The following is a 20,017-nucleotide window of genomic DNA, read 5'->3' as shown; positions in this document are numbered from 1 at the left end:
ACCAAGCCCATTTTGGTACCCAGGTGCCTCCCCTGCCATCTGAACCACTGTCCCCCAAGGAGAAGGTACTGGTGGAGGGCATTGGCCAGCCACGGGTCACAGCAGAGGATGGGGTCTCAGGCAGTGCAGCCCTTGGTGTTCAGCACAGTTTGTCAGAACCCCCTAGTTGGCAGGGCTTTGGCCAGCTGAGGCTGACCATGTCACTGCTTTTTCCTTGCAGGCTCTCCAGACCAGCGAGCTGAATGTGGCCCTGCACGTGCCTCCACTCCAGCTTGAGGAGGACCCGCTGGCCCTGCTCCTGCAGACTGTGCTCCCCTCCCACACGCCACCCACAGCTGTGCGGGCACCCGCCACGGTCCCACAGCTCCTCCGAGGCCTTGTCCAGGATGTGAGTGGCTACTGTGCCAATGGGTTTGGCCCAAACTGCACTGAGGGAAGGGATCCATCCTGCACCCACAGTCAGCTGGGTCATGCCTTAGGTTCCCAGGTCCCCTCACAGCTGGAGAAGGATGGGGAGGCAGGCGATGGGGATGATTTGCCAGAGCAGCTGGTGCTAGTGGGACTGGCTGGACACAGCTACACAGGTGACAGGGACAGCCAGATACCTAAAATATGGCTTCCCCTGCACCTCCAGCTTTACTCTAAATGCCAATGCCCAGTCCTGGGAGCAGGCAGCCACCTTCCTCTGGCCGTGCCAAGCAGAAGCTGCAGCCAGGAGTACCTGCAGGAGAGTCTCAGCACGGCTGGGCCCTGGATCCGGCTCAGCTCCGTGAAGCTCCTGGCCGGTGTGGAGGCAGAGGGGGGGCAGCGCCTCTGTGCTCCCCAACCCCTGCGTGGCGGCCGGACTGAAGCAGAACAAGGTGACAGCGCCGTGCAGCGAGGCTGCTCGGAGCAGGCCGAACCGAGTGTGCCCAGCCCCTGCCGGCTGCCCCCCTCGCCGCGCAGCGTCCTGCGGGCAGCGGCCTTGTCCGGCTACGAGCCCCGTGCCCCGCCCGGCGCTGAGCCGTAGCGAGCGGGGCAGCCCCAGCTCCCGCACGGCCCGAGGGCTCCCCGAACATCCCGTGACGGCTGCCTGCCCCAGCCTGTGCGTGCAGGGCCGGCCATGGGACTGGGGCAGCCTCCAAGGGCAGGCAGAGGCACATTCGGGCCAAGGATCCGCCAAGGACAGGCGGGATCCAGAGCTTTCCTCTGGGGGTTTGGTGCTCTTGAGACACAGCCTAAGGAGCACTGACCAACGCTGAACCCCCAAAACTCTTATCTAGAGATCTGTCTGTATGTGGGCGTGTATGGTACAGTAGCTATACTAATGTAACACTGATATATACATATATATTTATAAAGCTCTTTAATGGAAATTGTTGGGGTTTTTACTCCTGTGGAAATGTTGATTCTGTGCTGGAGCTGTTTTTAAATATCACTAATTTATACTAGAAAACTGGCTTCTCTATTTGTTGTTTCTGTGTTACAGACCCAGCATGGCCCTTCCCTGTGCAGCAGTCAGGAAAGGCACGGGGTAAACTTGGGGTTTTCCAGGCAGAAAATTGCACCCACAATCTCTGTCTTGCTCTCCTGTGGGAAAAGACTGTTTTTTAGCACCATGGGATACATTTATTATTCCTGCTGCTAGCACTGGGGTGATTTATGGCTTAGAAGCCCTGCCCTGTGGTTGTCCCTTGGGATGTGTTTTGGGGATGTGTTTTGAGGCTGTGCCCTGAAGCCACAAAGGCCAGGGGAAACCTCCTGCTGTGTAGCAGGCTGGGATCAGTGGAGTCAAAATGCAACAAATGCAACAAAATGTGACAAATCCAGGCTCTTGGACTCACAAAAATTACTCTGGATCTGGGAACAGGTGAGAAACTGATGTCTAGTGTCCAGGCAGCTGGTGGAGGGGATGGAGGTACAGTGCTGCCAGTCTTAGGGAGCCTTTGGGGCTGTGCAGGGCCGTGTTCCAACACTGTGAGTCACTCCTGGCATCCCAGCCATGTTCCATCCCTGCCTCGTACTGCAGGCTGACCCCTGTAGCCCACAAGGGTCCATGAGGGAGCAGAGACCCACCTGCAGTTCAGGGAGGCCCCTATACCAGATGCCCAAAGGAGGCCATGACTCTATGGGAAGATCATGACTGGAGCAAGCTCCAGGCAGGACCTGTGGCCCCATGGAGAGAGGAGCCCAAGCTGAAACAGGTTTGCTAAGGGGATTGGGAGAGTGATAGAGCAGCTTTGGGATGTGTCTGGCATCTGGCCCAGGTCAATCTCTTTCAGTCAATGTGAGGACATGTCACGTATTGAAGAAATTGAGCTGAATTAACACAAACAAAAAGGAAAGAGAGAGTTCCAAGAGCTGTTTGAGGAACACATGTATTACCCATATGCTTTTTTTCTACCTATGAAGTTGGTGTCCAATTTCCATCTCCTTTGTCCCTCACAGCGTCTGATCTGCCTCAAGGTCATGGTCACGCCCTACACACCTGCAGCCCTGTTTGATCAATTGCCTCATCCCTGTAGCCCACAGAGCCTCCAACCTCACCCTACTCTGGAAGGTCACTGCATGGTCCCAGGTAAGGCACCTCTTAGCAGGAGCATCAGTCAGAGCTGCTGTTTGTGCCACAGGCTCTGGGCAGGAGCCACATCCCAAGCAGGAGCTTGTTCAGGCCCAGCAGAGTGTCCATCGTGTTGCTCCAGCCCGGTCCTTAGTGGTTTGCCAGGACATTGGACCAGTGCAATGGGACCAGACTGGCTCCCACAGCTGCTGTGTTGTGGGAGCTGGGCTTACATGGGGCACGAGCAGTGCTCTGATTACAGCTGGCCAGGTCTCTGCAGGTCCGAAGAGGACCAGCTCTTTCCTGAGTCTGTGGCTGGACAAGGGTGCTGGTGTCCCCATGGGTGATTTAGGCAGTCACTCACTGGCAGCAGGGGCTTGCCCTGGCCCAGGGGTGTTTGGACAGCTGGAATGTTCCCACTCATATAAAAGAGTTGTTCACGGCGAGTGGAAAAAGATAGAAGGGTTGTGACATTTCAAGATGCCATCAGCAGCTGAAGTTTCCGAGTGGATGCAAGAGGGGGTTTCTGCTTTGCCTCAGAGGTGCGAGTAGCATGTGGGTTTCTGCAGAACCACAGAGAGAAAGTGCAACATTTGCTGCAGGGTGAGGTCCTGGCATGTCCCAGGAGAGACCTGTCACTGCTATGTGCAGCACGGGGCCTGGGTGGAGTGTCTGAATTAGATCCCACTTTCATCTGCCTGGCAGGTTGTTGTGTGCTGAACAGGACTGGACTGTGCTGGAGGATGGGCTTGGGTCAGGGGTAAGCCCCCAGCCCTGGGCAAGACATCAGCCCCAGGCAGGTCTGTGCAGGACACCAGACCAGTCCCTCCATCACCACTGCAGCCTCAGTCATGTGCATACAGCGGGGTCCTCCCTCAGCATTCTGTGCTCCCTCCACAGCCTGGAAAGGGCTGAGCCAGTGACTGGGCCTTAGGCACCCAGCCCACCCTGCAGCACCATCCTCTTGGAGGTCAGATGTCATCTCTGGTGCTGGCTCAGGCCCACGGCACAGCACTGTGGCTGCAGGTACTGGTGCGGGGGCTGGTGAAAGCTCTGACTCACCACGATCTATCCCCTGTTCCTGCCTTCTCTCTGTGGTTTCACATTCTGCTGGAGGCAGACCAAAGCAAAAAGTGAGATGCTACTGCAAACAGCTCTTTATTAGAAACAGTGGGTTTAAAACTGTGTAAGAGTGTATTTCTTATTACTAATTCTCAGAGAGCAGAGGTGCCAGCCTATGAAAATGGTGCACAGTGGAAAATTGCTCTTTGAGGGCTAGTGGGGCTTTCACAGTCACTGAGTGGGAACCATTGTACCTGACAAACATGAGAGATGTGGTGGCCCCTGAAATGATGGGGGGAAATCCAGCTCTTATATTTTGTGGGCTGCCAGTACCCAGGACCATCCCCATGAGCCTTTGGGAGGCAAACAGCAGGATCTGCTCTGACCCTGTGCCCACTCTGCTCTGTCTGCTTTCTTTCCTGCCTGTCACTGTCAGCTGCCCTGACACCTCTCTGGGACAGCCCAGAGCCACCCCAAATCCTCACAGCCACCTCAAGCGCTGTCCAGCACATCTGTGTGTATAGCAAAGACCTGGGACCCCACTAAGGCCCTGTCACTCAGCCTCCCTCTGCAAATTGCCTTTGTGATGGATCTGTAGCTCTAGGTAGGTCCCTGAAGCAGCACAGAGCAGCAGCTGTCCTGCTGGACCCCATCCTTCAGACCCGAAAGGCTTTGTGGGTTGACAGGTCTGAGCTGCAACATCCAGGCCACTGACTCCTGCTGCACCTCCCTCTCAGTGGCCTTAGCTGCTTGCCTCGGTCAGGAAGCTGACCAGGATGGGGACTGTGAAAGACCCAGAAGCTGGAGCCTGAGTGTGGTATGTTTAGAGGATGTGCATGAAAAGGGCTGCAGAGCTGACAGGCTGCAGAGAAGTGAATTTGGTGGCTCAGACCTGTGTGGTTTCTCTCCAGGCAGGAGCTTTCCTGCAATTCAGTGGATTGGGACCCAAGCAGGGTGATTGGGACGTTCAGGTCACCCCAGGGGACTGTAGAGCAGAACTGGTCCTACTTCATGTTCTGGTCTGGGTGTACCCTCATCTGGGGATGCGTGGCAAGTGTCTGCACTCAGAAGGTGCCAAGGGCACCCTGACAGAGTCATATACCGCCTAGCTTGGTCACCAGGTCTCCTTACTCTGCAGGACAACCGCCCCTGTGTTGTCCTCACCGCTCACCACTGCTCCTCTCGGGGTCTGTGGCATACGGCCAGTTCCTGTGCTTCCCATCCTTCAGACGCACAAGAGGGGATTTCTGGTTCTGCAGCCTATGGGAACGGCAGCTCAGCTCAACACTTTCCCACTTCCTGACACTGCTGCAGTAGCTCTCTGCCCCCAGGATCATTCATGCTCCTGGTGACAGACAGGACCACCAAGCTGCCCTCTGAGTTGGCTCACGATGCACTCTGAGGTGGGGGGGAAGGGGGGTGGTGTTTGTGCTTTCTCCTCATGGCACCACAGCAAATGGCATGAGCCTGTCTCCAGGATTTTTCATTCTGTGACATGAAACCTGGCAGGATTTTGATTTTTTCCATCTGATTTCCATCTGACTTTTTTCCATCTTCTATTTTCCAGAGGATGGAAAACAGGCTAGATACAGATTTTTTTTAAGGAGAAAAGTCCCAACTGTGTGGCATGCCCAATTGAAATGGATGATAGCTTCACCTCAGCTGTTTCCCAGTTGTATCCATGCCTGACAGATGGGGACTGGCAAACAGAGGTAATCAATGACCTCTGGATAATGCACCTTCAACCATTCCATGAGAAATGAGAGCCTCTGTTTTGTGGTCAGCAGGGTCACAGTCAGCCTTGTGATTAAACAATAGAGGCTCAGGCTGCTCATCATCCTGTCCTGTCTACCTCAAGAAAGTCCCAGTGTGATGTCCTACCCCATAAGATGAGATGACACAATAGACTGAGAAACATGGATCTCATGCAAAGACTTCAGAGGGACTTTCCATGTGGCACTTATGAAGCAAGCCCCAGCCTCAGTGCAGGTAGGGAAAGGCACAAAACCAGTTGCCCTGTCCCTCTCCTCCATGAATAACACCTCAGGATTTTAAGCTCTTGAAAATTTAAAATCTTCTGCCTGTCAGTCGCTTCCCCACTGCCCTCAGGAAATGTGGTGCTCAGGGAGTTGGGCATGAGCTGCAGTCACAACAAGAAGGGCCTGGTTGAGGTCACCAGCGGGACCCATTCTAGCTGGATTGCTCTGAATTAAAGCCTTCCAGGGGAAGAGAAGTAATTAGAAGCATTTCCACTTGGCTGATAGCATGGTAATTTGAAACTGAAGTCAGGGGAAAAAACAAGATCTCTAATGGGAACTGGAAAAACATCAACACAGGAGAGCTGGGCCAGGTCCCAGCTGACACAGCAAGTGGCTGGGGGCTGCCTCTGTACCTGTAGCTTTGGGAAGAGTGTGCACCGCCTCAGTGATGTTCTCTCAGAAAAGCCATCTTTCATGACCCTGTCTCATGGGTGGTGTTTTGGGACATTGGTGGACCGGCCTCCATCACTGCCTGCCTTTTTTTCCAGAGAGCGAGGACGAGTATTTCCCTCTCCAAAACTCCCCAGACCCCAGCACTTGCTCTGAATTGTGCCACTCTCCTGTTGCTGTGAAGCCCAGATTGATCTCTAATCTCTCTAGTCTGCAGGGGCATGCACCCCAGGAGTGTCCCTGATGACCCCGGCCAAGGAGTCTTGGATCAGCCACCTGGAGCTCACAGACACATAGTCCAGAAGGAGGAACTGCATGGCCAGTTTCTGGGGTGAAGGGGAGAGGCTTCTCCAAAAGCCAGCAAGGTCAAATACTGCTCCAGCAAGGAAGCTCTTGGCAGCAGAGGATAAGCCTTGTCACTGGCTGACTCCTGTCTTCAGGGACCAAAGCATGCACTGGGAATCAGCTTGGGATGCCCGGATGCCCAAAGGCTTTGTCACTGCCCTCTTGCTGCCATGAGATGTGAAAGGAGCAGAAGACACGTGGTAGCCCTCAGGGAGGAAGATCATGCAAAAAGAAAGCATGGATCCATGTGTTTTGTCCAAACCTTGGCCTCATGTTCTCTTCTGATCAACATCCAAACCGCACCAGAGCCAGGGTTAACCTGCCCAGCCTTCCCAGCATTTCCCACTGACACACCGCAGTGAACAGCAGAGCTTCTGGAATGCCAGACCTTGTGCTGGTCAGCAAGGAGAAGTGCCAAGTCCTGTCTCCAGGGAGGAACAGCCCCAGTCACCAGGACACACTGGGTTGACTCTGAGCCAGTGATCCAGGCCAGCAGAGACTGCAGCTACAGCTTCACTTCTGCTAAATCTCAGAGGAGTTTCCACTGCAGGAAAGCCCCCCACCACTCCACAGCACCCTCTGTGCCAGCAGCCTTTGTGCCTGGCTGACAGCAAACCAGAAAGGCATATTAAAATATAGTTTATTGCTATTCTTAGTTTATAAAAACCAACAAACCAAAACCCACTAGTAACAAACCCAGTCCCCAAACCCAGCACTATCTGAGGCAGGCTTGCAAGGACACACCTTTAGTGCAAAGAGGAAAGTGGCAGTGAGGGCTGAGGAGGCTCTGCTCGCTTCAGTTCCCACAGAACCCACCATGCCCACTGTACAGTATCAATTTGCCCTGGGGCTGGTTAGGGAGGGCTGGCCGAATTCTCAAGGTCTGGTGGGAGTCCCGGGGGAGCTGGAAGTGTCAGAGGGGGAACACAGGGTGTCATGGCTGTGAAGAGCAGCTTTGACACCTCATGTCAGCAACACAGGACGTGAAGGCATGCTGAGCCAAGGGGCACTGCCCACACCTTTCCACAGATACAGCACTTTGCCAAACAGCTGCTGTCTGTTCTCCTGGGCTTTCCAGTGTGGAAACTAGACGTGTGCCCTACCCTGTGGCTGCTCCCAGCCTCAGGTGCCAGAAGTGTTGGTGGGAACTAGGGGGTATGGATCTAGAGCATGGCTGCACCCTCTGCAGGGTTCAGCAAGGCACAGAGGCTTCTGAGCTGGGAGGAGCCACGTGGGACCTCGCAGGTAGCAGCACGTGGCCCTGGGTGCTGGCAGTCATGGGAGGGATGCCCTCATCCTCAGCCCTTCATCCTCAGGCCCTTTGCAGGTCCCCTGACCCTTTGTTTCCTCCCATAGCTGATGCTGGCACTGTTGCACCAGGCATCACCCCCCACACCCACCTACCCCCATGTTCTTGGGGAGTCAGACCCACGTCACAGCCCTCAACAGTGAGCGCAATTTTTCACTGTGATGAGCTGCCAGGGCAAAGCCTTTCCATATCTTCAGAGGGAGCTGATGTCTTGGAAGAGAGGGCTGCCCAAATGCCAGCCCCAGGTGCTGAGCAGGTTGGCAACAGGCAAATACAAGGAGCTCCAGCCCAGGGGAAGCACTGGGATCCCACGACAAGAACAGGATGGCTGGGACCACACAGGGCTGACAGATGGGAATGGGGAGGCTGGGCTGGCCTAGCCATTTGGGGGTGTCATCTTTTGATGAGAAAGCACTGCTGTAGGAGGCTAGTGCTCAGCTTTTCCCATGACACATAGTCACAGGCTGTGAGAAACATTTTCAGGGAGTAGGGATGCAGCTACATCCAGATGGGAGCAGTGTATACATGTGGTCAGCACTGCTGGTGCCCGGGGGTTGCAGCCAGCAGCACAGAAGGAGGAGGCAGTGGCAGGGACTGTGAAGCAAGGTGCTGTTTCTGAAAGGCAGGAGCTAGCAATGTTGTAAACCCTCTCCAGTCTCTCCGTCGGCTGTTTTTGGTTGTGTCAGGACTACAGAGTTGGAGGGCTCAGCCAGGGCAATGCTGCCAGCCCACCCCACCCTATGGTTAGGTCATCTTCCTGGCAACACTGGCATATGTGTGCTCGATCTCCTCATCTGCAGGACAGGTGTGATTGAACTCATCACAGGCATAGGCGTTGTTGAGGTACCGCCAGACGCCCGTCATGTCCTCTGGGATCTCGAAGTCACGGTACTTTTTGGCTGCAATCTAGAGAAGAGTGAAAGGAGGAGGAGGCTGAAACTTACTTCCAAGGCCTGTGGGAGACTCACTCTCTGGCTTTGGCAGGGGGACTCCCTGTCCACTCCTCTTGGAGCACGTGCCCCCCTACCCTGGCCCTGGGGGCTGGTGCCATTACCTTGATGATATGCAATTTGGGCAGGAGGTTGCAATCAGCCAGAGTCAGATGGTCTCCATCCAGGAATTTCCTCTTGGAGCTGGTGATGTCCTCCACACTATCCTGGTCAATCTCCTCTGGGAGAGGAGTGTTCAGGTAAACATCCAGGCGCTGAAACTCCCGCAGCAGAGCCTTCTCAAAATCTGAGAGGGTGGAAAACCAAGACTAGTGAGTGTGTGCCCTGGGCTCCCAGGCAAGCTTTAGGCTATGCTGGGCTGCCTGAGGCTCCCACAGGTTTTGCAGAGAGGGAAAAAGCACCCAGGGCCACACCACTGGGACACAGCATTGACCCTTGCCAGTCTCTGTTCCCAGGGGACTACAGCAACATCACCCTATGCTCTGCTGTTATCCCTGTGGAGGGAGCAGAGAACTGCCTTTATCCCTCCGCTCTGCCCCTCCACTTCCCAAGGAGGCTTTGGTGAGGCAGGTAGCAGGAACCTTAACCCGATGGCAGGATGTGCCAGCAGACAAAAGCATTTCTCATGCTGCAGCATGGTTGACTAGAGTCCAACAACCCGCAACCCTTACTGATATTTGCTTCTTTGCGTGGGTTCTTGATGTATGCCGAGAACTTGGCAAAGATGTCACTGCCCACATCAAAGGACTCCTTGTACTTGGGGCTCAGGTGTGGATACCTTGAAAAAGACATTTATGTCAGTGCAGGCAGGGATGGAGCAGGGATGGACCAGGGATGGAGCAGGGATACAGTGGTGTCAGTTCCTGGGCAACAGAGCCCAGGGCTGGTACTGGAGGATTCAGGGGATGTTCATCTGGCTGTGGGAGAATCATGATGATGTAAATTACTGCAGCTGCCACCCTGTGAGCTGTGTCTTCTATCCTGGGTGTTTGCCAGGAGACAATCTCAGGGCAGATACTCCGCAGTTTGGGGACACTGGTGGCAATAGAACCCCAGAGCAGAGCTCTGCTTTCAGGCAGCTCTGGCCCAGCCCAGAGGATGCACATTGGCACAGAGGAGGTCACAGGATGCCAGAAGCTCCCATGACTTCCTCAGGAACTGTCTTCTGTTTGCTGACATGTTCCAGGGTGTGCTGCAAGGGCAGACACATTCAGGGAGGCAGGTGACAAATGCATTTGAGCTTCCTCTGCAGCAGTGGGGGGGCTGCAGCCACACAGGGCACGGGGGAAGCTGGTTTGGAGGGCTCTCCAGTTAGCTCAGGAAAGATCACCCACCCAACCACCCTATGGGTCATCTGCATTGCTGCTGCCAAGCAAGGGCATTTGCTTTCATTCAGCTGAGTGCACCGAATATAAACAAGCAAAGGGGCCTCGCATTCCCCTCTACCTCAACAACAGCTGCCACAGCCAGTGGCAAACCCACCAGTGCCAGGGTCCCTGCAGGGATCTCCCCATGTTCCCCCTCTGCCCCCAGAGTGGGGGTGCAGTGGCTGGTGCATTTCCTCCCACTCTTTTCCATTCCTGTTGTCCCCATGCCCTCCCCAGTGGACCCAGCCCCTCAGCACCAAAAGGCCTGCCCTGCAGAGCAGGCTCAGGGGCAGGGGGGGCATCTGCCTGCCTGGGCTGCCCTGGGGCTGCCCTGGCACCCTGACTCGGTTCCCAAATCTGCCAAGCCCTGGACAACACTGTGACAGGCCCCGAAATGGGGAAGGAATGAGTTTGCAGTTACTTGGGTGGACCCAGGGTCTGCTCCAGGAACTCCTCAATCTTGATGAAGTCTGTTTTCAGCTCCTTGTTGAACAGCAAGAAGGGTGGGTTGGTGCCCGGTGCTAAATCTTTCAACTCTTCAGGTTTCCTGGAGCAGAGAAAACAAGCTGGCTCAGAGCCTGTAGCACATGTGCCTCCACCAGTCCCCAAGGAAAGTGGCCACAGCACAGGTGGGGGCTAGGAGGTAGCACCGGATGAGCAACATTCCCAGCTCTGCTGCTTCAGGGAGCTGACAAGTGCTCTCCAGCCTCTGGATCTGCCCAGTGGTGCCTTCAAGTCATCCTCACATCCAGCAGGACAGGAGTCCCTGGGCCATGCACCTTAGCAGGTGGCTCAAGTCCGTGGTGGCCCAAACTTGCAGCCCAAGCGAGGTGGGCAGCGATTGTTCCTGTGCAGGGACACACAGGCTACAGGGCAGGCAGGGGGAAGAAGTGCTGATGGGTAAGCTGAGCAGGGTGTGTCTCACCCCACTGCTGGCCCAGGGCTTCAGTTCCACCTCACCTGGTCATGTCCACCGTGGTGACATTGAACTTGACCCCTTTAAGCCAGAGCACCATGAAGAGGCGCTGGCAGAAGGGGCAGTTTCCAATGTTTTCTCCATCCAGACCAGCCTGCCAGGAAAGCAGAAAAATGATGATTTAACCCTTACACAGCCTAAATGCCCAGAGCTGAAGAGCCACTCGGTACAGCACGCTGCAGGGAGCCCCTCCCGACTCCGGGGGGCTCAGCTGTAGGACCCACCCTGAGCCATGGCCCTGAGGGCCACTAGGAGCATACTCGGGATGCAAGGGGTTGGATCCTTCCCTGAAATGTGAGATAAAGCCAGGAGGAAGTGGAGAAGGAGGCAGGGAAAGAAAGTGATTGCTAATGGATGGGGAGGAAGGGAGGGTCCACTTGGCCAGGAGGCCAGTCTGGAGACAGTGGGAGAAGGGAAATGAGCTCATGTTTGCCAGGAAAAGAGCAATTTGTTTTCATGTGCTGGTCATGTCTGCCTCCCATCTCGTGTGTGTTTAACGAACCCAGGCACGATGTCCCCAGCCCAAGAGCCACCCAGCAGCCTGCCCCAGGCTGGGCTCAGGAGGGCTGTGCCGAAGAGAATTTGTGCTGGTATTCCACTCAACATTGGGAAGAAATAGAGATGACTGTCAGCTGCTGAAGGAACCCCTTGCAGCCTCTCTGAATGAGCACAGACACAGGCAGAGTGAAGCACATCTCCTTGCTATGTAGCAGGTGAAAATGTCCTTTGCAAAAATGACTGAAACACTTTATGAGGAGTTTGGTAAGAGGATATGACAGGTTCTCCCGTTCACAAAAACTGGCTGAGATGCTGCTGTGAGACGGAAATTGTGCTGTGGTAAGAGGTAAAATGGCTCACAGGAAACTCAACTTCTTTAAGAGAATTACTGGGTTCCTAAGCTGCATGTGAACTGTGGTGCTCCAGCTCATGGCCACCCTGCCCTGGCAGGGAGGAGCAGCACAGCTCATGCCAGCCCTATTACAGAAGGATGCTGCTCCCTTGGAGCAGTGTGGTGGGGCAGGAGCCTTAGTGGGACAGCTCTGTGCTAAGCTTTGATATCTGATAGTGAGCTGAAGTCCTGAGGCTAAGCAGGAGGGTGATGAGATTTAAGAGGATCTGTCAGAGTCAAGCAGAAGCAAAAACATCCAGGGTGGGCAGCTAGACATGGCTCCAGAGCTCACATCTCTTTTGGGACCCAAAGACAGGATAGCTGAGGAGACAGAGACCTGTGCCTGGTTCTCCTGGGCTGAAAGTAGGTGCTACAATTCACCAGAGATGCCCAAAAACCTGTGGAATCTGGAGTGCACGACTTCTGCAGGAAGAGAACACTGACATCAAACTCAGCTTAAGGGGGACTGTAAAAGGATCAAAACAGCCTTCCCATACTCCAGGTAGTAAGCTGGAGCAGGAGTTCTGTTTTTCCATCATGCCAAGACCTTTTAGTCCTTTCAGAGGAACAAAAATTACTTTTAATAAGTATTTATGTCATGAAATATGAGGAAGGAAATGGGAACTGAGAAAGGTTGATTCCCTAGGACGTGCCCAACAGTAAAACTGAATCTACACGAGGCTGGTCAGTGTCTGTTAATAGCAAATATTCCCAGAGGGGCTACAGCTCAGGAACATCCTGTGTGAGCAATAGCAACCAGGGCTTCTTTGGAAGGGAGTGAAACTGGGTCTCAGTCTTCCTTTGAAGGAGCTGGAGGGGAGAGTCAGAGAACAGCCTTGAGGGCTGCCCACAGGCAAGAGCGCAGGGCATCTCTGCTCCCCCTCCCCAGCACCCTGCCACCCATGACCCAAACTACAGCCTTGCTTTGGAGCATCTCCAGAATCAACAGCTCAGCAAGTGCTTTTGTGGCTGCCTAGCATGAGGACCAATGCATTCCTCACTACTCTCTTCAACTTCCCTGGCCTGTCACAAGGCTGGGAATGAGAGGGCTTAATTTGTCCTGTTGTCCCCCCAGGAGCCGTCACGCTGAGCCACGGCAGCACACAGCTCTGGTGAAGCCACGTCAGGACAGTGGTGGGGTCTGGGGGTCAGTGAAGGGAGCAGTGCCTGTCGCTCGGTCTGCTCTGGGCATAGACTCTGATCACCTGCTTCAGGTTTTTCCATGCTTGTCTGGTAGCTCCAGCCTCTGAGTTGTTCAGGCTGGTCTTCCCCCTTATCTTTTAAAAATAGAGAGGTGGGGAGTTTTGGACTGGAGTGAAAAGAAAATCAAAATGGCCTCTGCAGGGAGAAAGAATCAGGCCTGTACCAGGATGCTCAGAGCCAAAATCTTTATCTGGAGGAATTGGAGGGGAGCTCCACCAGCACTGGGCACTGCTGGGGGAACATCAGGCTCTGGAAGGGCCTTTCTGGCAACCACTGGCCGTGGGGGAGCCTCAAGGAGCCAGGAGCCCTCAGAGGAGACTTGCAGCCATGTGCCCTCCCTCCCTGGAAAACGCAGAGCAGCACGGAGTGGGGGCAGTCATTGCTCTTCACTTCCTTCCCCAAAGTGCCTCTGCTGCTGCTCCTGCTGCAGCGGGAACTGGGCAGGGGGAGGGGGGGGCACAGACTGACATTCCTCAATCTTTTGCCCTCGGATGACACAGAAACCCAGCATGGACTAGCACAGAATCTCTAAGAGGGTTGCAGGCTTTTAGCCCCAACTTTCTGAGGCATCACTAAGCTGCACAGGGCATTGAAACCCCAAAGCTACTTCGCAGTTCCTCTATTTCCCCATGGTGAAACAACCTTAAATGCAGTGGGAGGAGGGAACAGCTTTGCCTGCTTGGGGCACTGCTAAATATTCAGTCCCCATGGGACGTGCCACAGCTTCTACAACCATGCTGAGAGCCGGGAAGCAGCTAAATGCCTGGTGGAGCTGCAAAGAGAGAGAGCCTCCCAGCCGACAAGACGACGCTCTTGCTAGGGACATGGTAGGGTGAGAAACTTCCAGCCCCTTGGGAACCACCCACCCCAGCCTCGGGGTAAAGCAGGACTTGCTCTGCACCTGTCCATCCTTACCACGGTAACTCCAGCATGTGCCAAAGTGAAAATGAGGCAGGGTGCCATGCCATGCCGTGCTGTAGCAGTAGGCGCTTGTGGGAGCACCAGCTTTCCCCATGATTTACAGCTGCCACTGGCCACAGCAACATCTGTGTCTGAGGCATTCCCAGCCTGGGGAGGTGCTGAAGGAACAGGAAGGTTCCTGTGAGCAGCTAGAGCCACTGTGTCTTTGGTAAAGCTGGGTCCTGAGTGCTGGCATGGGGAGGCACAGCATCAACTTTTCTGTGAACAGACAAGCCAGGACGGTTTTTTCACGCTGAATTACAGCACAGGGGAAGTCCTGATGATGCTGCTGGTTTTCTGTTTCACTTCCCTCTGAAAACCCCCTAGAATGTGCTGCTGCTGCCATTGCATTCACCTCATGTATTGTTTTCTTTTCCAGCCGTCCCAAGCAAAAGTGTTAAGCAGAGAATTCAAGACAGATTATTTTACCAAGAATACACTTGTTCAGATCCAGCTCAACAAAGCTCAATGTCCATCAAGAAGTGCTATGGCTAAAATTTTGGCAAGGGGATGGGGAAGAACTCTGCTGGGAAGGCTCAGATAATCCTTTCTAGCAAGTATGTCTAACTACTACCCAAGGAAGGCACCATTCAGTGCCTAGAACTGCTGGGTGCCTGTGCCAGGGAAGCTAGTGCCTCTGACCCAGTCCTTTTGGACACCAAACTGCCCCAGGAGGAGAGCAATGAAGCCCATGGACCTGAGTGCCTACAGAGAAACCACCCTTAAAACCTTGATGAGGTGGCACAGAGAGGCGTTGCCCCCTACTCATTGTCATTTGACAGTGTGTCCCAGGGCTCTCCTGGCATTGCTTGGGCAGACACAGTTACCAGCCAACAGCTTTGGCTCCTCTCTTTGTGCATTGCCCATGGTCACTGCAGATATTTTGAACTTGAGTGTTAAAATATTCCAAGGAAAGGGTTCAGAAAATTGCTTAACAGGGAAAAAACCAGAAACCATTTACAGCCAATACCCCTCTGTGATGCCGCCCCATCTCGCCCACGTACGGACTCCCGCACCAGTTCCCCCAGCCATCCATGCTTGTTTCACAACTCTGCTCTCAGAAGAAGCTGAAGTGGCTGCTGCCAGCCCTCCTGCTTGCTGTTCCAGGCTGGGGCTTGTCTTATCTGGGTTTTGAGAGGCATGTGTGTTCCCACTCCTTGCTCATGCTGCTGCCAGCAGTGCCACTTCTCCAGGGTGCACAACCATCACAAGACCAGGGCATCTCTCAGACTGCCGAGTGCGACACCCCACAGTCCCCATACCACCGCGTGCTCCTCCCGTTTGGGCAACCATTTAGCCAGCCCTGGTGGTGAGTGACACTGAAACTGGTGCCCATCTCCAGCCTCACAGAGCGTGAAGACACCTGCACCCAGCTGGATCTTGGTGAGGGTGAGCCAAAGCGTCACTGCCCCCCTGCCCCCCGAGACCCACCTTCACGAACAGCTCGATCTCAGGCTCCTTGGTGCTGGTGTGCTGCTGACGGTCCATTCCAGCAGTGTGGGGAGGAACCACTGGCCGCACACTGTTGTGGGAAGTCGAGCTGTGCCCTGCAGAGCTCTGATGGGGAAGGCTTTCAGAGGGCTGGTGCCTTGGGCCTCTTGGCTGCTCTTACTCCGCAGAGGGCTAGAGCTCACACTTTCCTTCCTCTTGAAGAAGGGAGGAGCAATGGGGTGCGCGCCAGGACCCGCCAGCAAGGGGAGGAAGCTGCAGGGCCTCTCAGACGTGACTCAGCACGGGTCTATCTGGCCACATTCAGAGTCTATCGCACCCACCCAGGTGCTCCTCCAGTGCCTCTGAGCAGTGGGCTGGCATCCCCAGCACCTTTGGTGCCCACAGCGCTGCTGCTATCTCTTCCCAGCTGGGAGCAGGGGTTTATAGAGGAAGTGTCATGCCTGTTGCTCCTCCTGCTGCTCCAGTCTTGGCCCTTTGCCACTCTCCCACCCTCATGCTGGAGTCCAGTGCCCCAGGGCTTCTTTATCAATTTGGGGTGAACCTGGCTGACCTTTTCTCTGCCTCCTGCGGCTGCATTATGACAGGCAGCCCCTTGGAGGGAAGGTACAGCTCCTCTCCCAGCCCACCACCCTCGGGGGATCCCTGCGTGGGCTTGTCTGAGCACCCCTCGCTGCAAGGAGCTGGGCTGCACAGGGCAAGTGCTCAGGGAAGCTGAGTGGAGCAGTCTGAGCAAATGTCACTGACTTTTTGAAGGTGGGGCATAGCCCTTGGGTGGGAAGGATTGCAAAATCTTAAGCTAAGGCAGGAGATAAAAGATGCTGAAGCATGCCGGGGAGCAGTGAGGAACCCCACAGTGCCCCTGGCAGCTGCCCAGCTATGTGGTGCTTGGCAGGATGGTGGGATGAGATGTCTTCAGGGCTGACCTTCAGCAGGGCCCCATTCCTGGAACTGGGCTGTTTTGCAGGAAGGATGAACAGCTTGCTTTCCTCCCCAGGATGGGAGGGAACTGTTTGCAGTCAGATCACCCTGGCTGCAGAGACAGCAGATACAGCTTCCCAGCACACACGGGCTTAACTATTAGGCAAGACCTGTCTTGCATCCCTAGACCACATAGCTGGTACCATTGCACAAAATGGGGATCCCCAGCGTTTGACTCTGCTTGCCCCCCCAGCTCAGATAGGCTCCAGCTTTCCCCAAATAATCAACCCCTGATCAGACAGCAATCTCCCTCAAGGCAATTAGGATGGGAAATTATTTTGCAGACCCCTGGAGGAGACTCCCCAACAAAGATGTTTCCCCTGGTCCTGCTACACAGCCCAGAGTGGTGCTAACACTGGGGGTTGCAGGGGGTGGGCAATTTTTTTGCCCCATCAAAACTTTGGGAGAATTTGGAACCCTACTCAATGGGACACTCTGACTCATACTCTCATAATCAAGAAGTATGTATTGATGGCACTGTGAGTGCCCCACAGAGCCACGGCATTACCCTCATCACAAGCTCAACACTCACCACCCAGCCCCTGCTGTGGACCCAGGTGAGGTGTGCCAGTACCCACTGCTGCCACAGCCTCCCCAGCCACCCCTGCCAGGGCAATGCTGGGCCTTGAGAGCTGTGATGGCTCCTGGCACTGCCAGCTGCTGCTGTCTCTGCTGATCTCAGCCGGGAGAAGAGCCAGCAGCTCCAGTCCATGGCACTTCCCTCCAGCTGAAGCAACAAGCAGGGGTTTAAGTCCTGCAGGTGGGAGGCACAGTATGACACGGTGCCCTCCTCACAAGGTGCCGGAATGCCCAGTACCTGGCCCCACAGAGGCTGTGAGGCAGAAACGTGGCAGCGAACAAATCCCTTCCCACTCTGCTGGCTGCAGGGTGTTTGTCTTTTCTGCAGGAACAGCCGCCTGGGAGGCAGTTCAAGGAGCCTTTCCCTTCCTCCTCACAGAGTGAATGGCCGGACATTTGCTGAGATTGAGATTACAGCACACATTTATCTGGATTTCTATTTCACCCTGAAACAGAATGGGATGAAATAACTCTGGGAGAAAGCTGGGGACACTTTGGAAACCTTGTCAAGCCCTGTTCCTCTGCCCAGGGCGAACAGAGGCGGGAGGGAAGGGGCTGCCAGTTTATTTGGCAGCAATGGGATGCCAAGGCACGGCTCACCCGTAACACGGTTCCTGGGGGAAATGTTCCTGGGCTGAGAGTGACCCCGCTGTCCCGAGCAGCCTCTGGCCCGAGGCAGCGGGCTCAGAGCGAGTGCACATGTGCTCGCCGAGCCTCGGGATTCAGCAGGGCAGAGAAGTGAGCCATTGTCCCCGCCAGGGTCAGCCCCACGAGCACCACCCGCCAACGAGGCCCCGGCTGGTACCAGCTGCCGGCTGGGACACCGCGGCCGTGCCATGGCCGGGCTGCTCCGGCCAGCAGGAACCCTGCTCCTCCTCTGCTTTGCTGCGCGTCTCCAGGCCAGCCCGGAGCTGTCCGGTGAGTCAGGGGGAAGGACGGGAGGAGGGGGATGCTGAGAACTGCGCTGGTATGATGGGAGGGCAAAGCAACAGCAGTTTGGTGGGGTAGGGACAAGTGAGGTACAAACCATGGCAGGCCAGAGTGAGTTTCCCCAAAATGCTGGGATTTCTTTATCTCCACACAGGGCTGTTCTCTGAAAACACACTGCACACATCCCACAGCCCTGCTGTGCATGAGAGTGGCTCCCCAGCTCTGCTGGGCTCTCTTGGATAGTTTGCAGGCAGAAATGCAAAGAAACAAACATCAAGCCAGTCCCTGAGCTTTGCTGAGCTTCCCCTCAGCCACGATGCTCATGTCCTCGGTGCTGGGCAGTGTGTAGAGCTGAAAGAGCACTCAGGGCTACCCTGCCAGCCTTCTCTGCTCTGGGGAGGAGAGGGAAGAGTTGGGTTGAAGCTGTACCTGGTCCCTCGATGGAGCTGGTGGCTGTGTCCCCACTAGAGCCACTCGTGAGTAGGGGTGCTGCAGGGTCCCCTGCCACAAGATATGGCATGGGTCAGAAGCACTCCCCAGGGCTATGCAGGTGAACCTTATAGGTGTAGACAAGGCAGAAATTTGGGATTCCTTCTGTTCCAGCTCTTTGAACAGTCAGGACAGGTGCAGGCAGGCTGGGCACCGGGCATTCCCCGGGAATCATCTGGAAACAGCCACACACACCTTCCATCTGCTCAGCTGAGCCCAGGAGGGTGAAAGCCTGATGCTGCAGGATGGGCTGTGGTGAGGAGGATGTGATTTCATCTGGGCAGAGCTAACGGCACAACCACAGCACCGGAGACTGAGTCAGCTGTACTGGCACGAATCACCCACAAAGTCTGCCTACAGCCTCCTTGACATGGCTCCACCCAAAAAAACATCTTCACAACTGCTCACTGGCCCTAAACAGTGTGATGGAGAAACCTCTGCACCCATGGCAATGTTTGAGCCTTAGTTTTAAAATACAAACCACTGGTGACAGCAGAACAGGGTGGCTGCCTCAAGGCTGGATTTGGGGAAACCCATTTCTTCTCATATTTCTCCCCTGACTTCCCTGCCACCCTAGTATTTGTCTGAGCCCTCTGCATCCAAGGCTGCCCAGCAGTGGGGACTTTAGGCAGCCCTACATCCAGCAGGGTTTGGTATAGGCAGGTGGGTTTGGAGTCAGTGCTATGCAGAGGTCAAGGCCAGGGTGGCTCTGAAACCTTCAGGAGCATCTGACTTCTGCCAGGTGTGCGGCTGGTGCTGCAAGTGTAGGACTGCTGCAGGGGATGCAGAGGAAGGAGATGGGGGCTGGCAGCCTGGGCAGGGTCCTGTGCCCCTCACAGGCCCCAGCATACAGTGATATGGGGCAACCAGAGGAGAGGGACAGACCAGGGTTTGTCCTGTCCCCTCTTCGTGAGCTCTGCACTCCAAGGGTCTGATCCAGCCCTGTGCCATTCAGAGAGCATCTCTGCATCACACTGGAGCTTTGACCTGGCTAGAGCACCTTGTCTACTGCCGTCTACCCTCCTGTACCTCTCCTTTCCTCTTACCTCCAGCATGCAGAGAAGCAATCGAGGGCTTGATTCTAGGATGCTGTGGCCACCCACTTGCTCATCCCAGCTTGTGAGGGATAATGCCAAGGGAGAGATTAACTCCATGCTGGAGGCAGCTCCCAGCTGCACCTGCTGACATCATAGGGAGGGATGCTGACTGCAGATACCAAAGGGTTAGGGGCAGCACTGAAGGCAAAAGGGGCCCTTTGTGCTGCTGAGCCTGGCAGCAGTTTGCAGGGAGGGGGGAGGGGAGCTAGTGTTCCCACCTTCTTGTCTTGGTTTGGGGGAGTTTGACACACTGGGGTTGGGGGGACAGGGTGCATGTCCTGCCCTGGGCCCCAGCACCAGCCTGGGGCTGAGGTGCAAGTTGCTCCAAAGACCACAGAGCTGGGGGGTCAGAAGCCCCATGTTGCCCTGCTGCAATCTCCCAAGCCTCAAAATGAAGCTTCCCCTTTGGTTTTGTTTTATTCAAAGATGCAAAGTGCTTCAGTCAGGGGCTACACATCACATT

At 55.1% G+C, this 20,017-nt stretch overlaps 2 protein-coding genes across 8 annotated transcripts in view; one reads left to right on the top strand and one right to left on the bottom strand.

Annotated features, from left to right (window-relative positions):
* Nucleotides 1–20,017, top strand: part of LOC121362813 — a 33,693-nt gene that overhangs the window by 6,138 nt on the left and 7,538 nt on the right. For all 7 annotated transcript variants that reach the window (XR_005956584.1, XM_041484651.1, XM_041484650.1 and 4 more), the window contains 2 exons: nucleotides 221–388; nucleotides 2,428–2,557. Coding sequence is in view for 6 of the 7 variants with exons in the window: in XM_041484651.1 (XP_041340585.1) it covers nucleotides 221–388; nucleotides 2,428–2,557 (298 nt within the window). In the remaining variant the exon portion in view is untranslated. The remainder of the gene's footprint in view (nucleotides 1–220; nucleotides 389–2,427; nucleotides 2,558–20,017) is intronic.
* On the bottom strand, nucleotides 6,998–15,889 carry LOC121362815 (chloride intracellular channel protein 2-like). The gene is made up of 6 exons (XM_041484658.1): nucleotides 15,461–15,889; nucleotides 10,962–11,071; nucleotides 10,423–10,548; nucleotides 9,306–9,412; nucleotides 8,739–8,920; nucleotides 6,998–8,590 (listed from the first exon to the last, which is right to left on the bottom strand). The coding sequence occupies exons 1-6, from the start codon at nucleotides 15,515–15,517 to the stop codon at nucleotides 8,429–8,431; spliced, it is 744 nt and encodes a 247-aa protein (XP_041340592.1). The 5' UTR covers nucleotides 15,518–15,889; the 3' UTR covers nucleotides 6,998–8,428.

The sequence above is a fragment of the Pyrgilauda ruficollis genome, unplaced genomic scaffold, assembly GCF_017590135.1.
Source record: "Pyrgilauda ruficollis isolate IOZ18807 unplaced genomic scaffold, ASM1759013v1 scaffold67, whole genome shotgun sequence".
Taxonomy (NCBI): Eukaryota; Metazoa; Chordata; class Aves; order Passeriformes; family Passeridae; genus Pyrgilauda; species Pyrgilauda ruficollis.
Note: the sequence above shows the minus strand (reverse complement) of the source record. Positions and strands in the feature narration are given on the sequence as shown.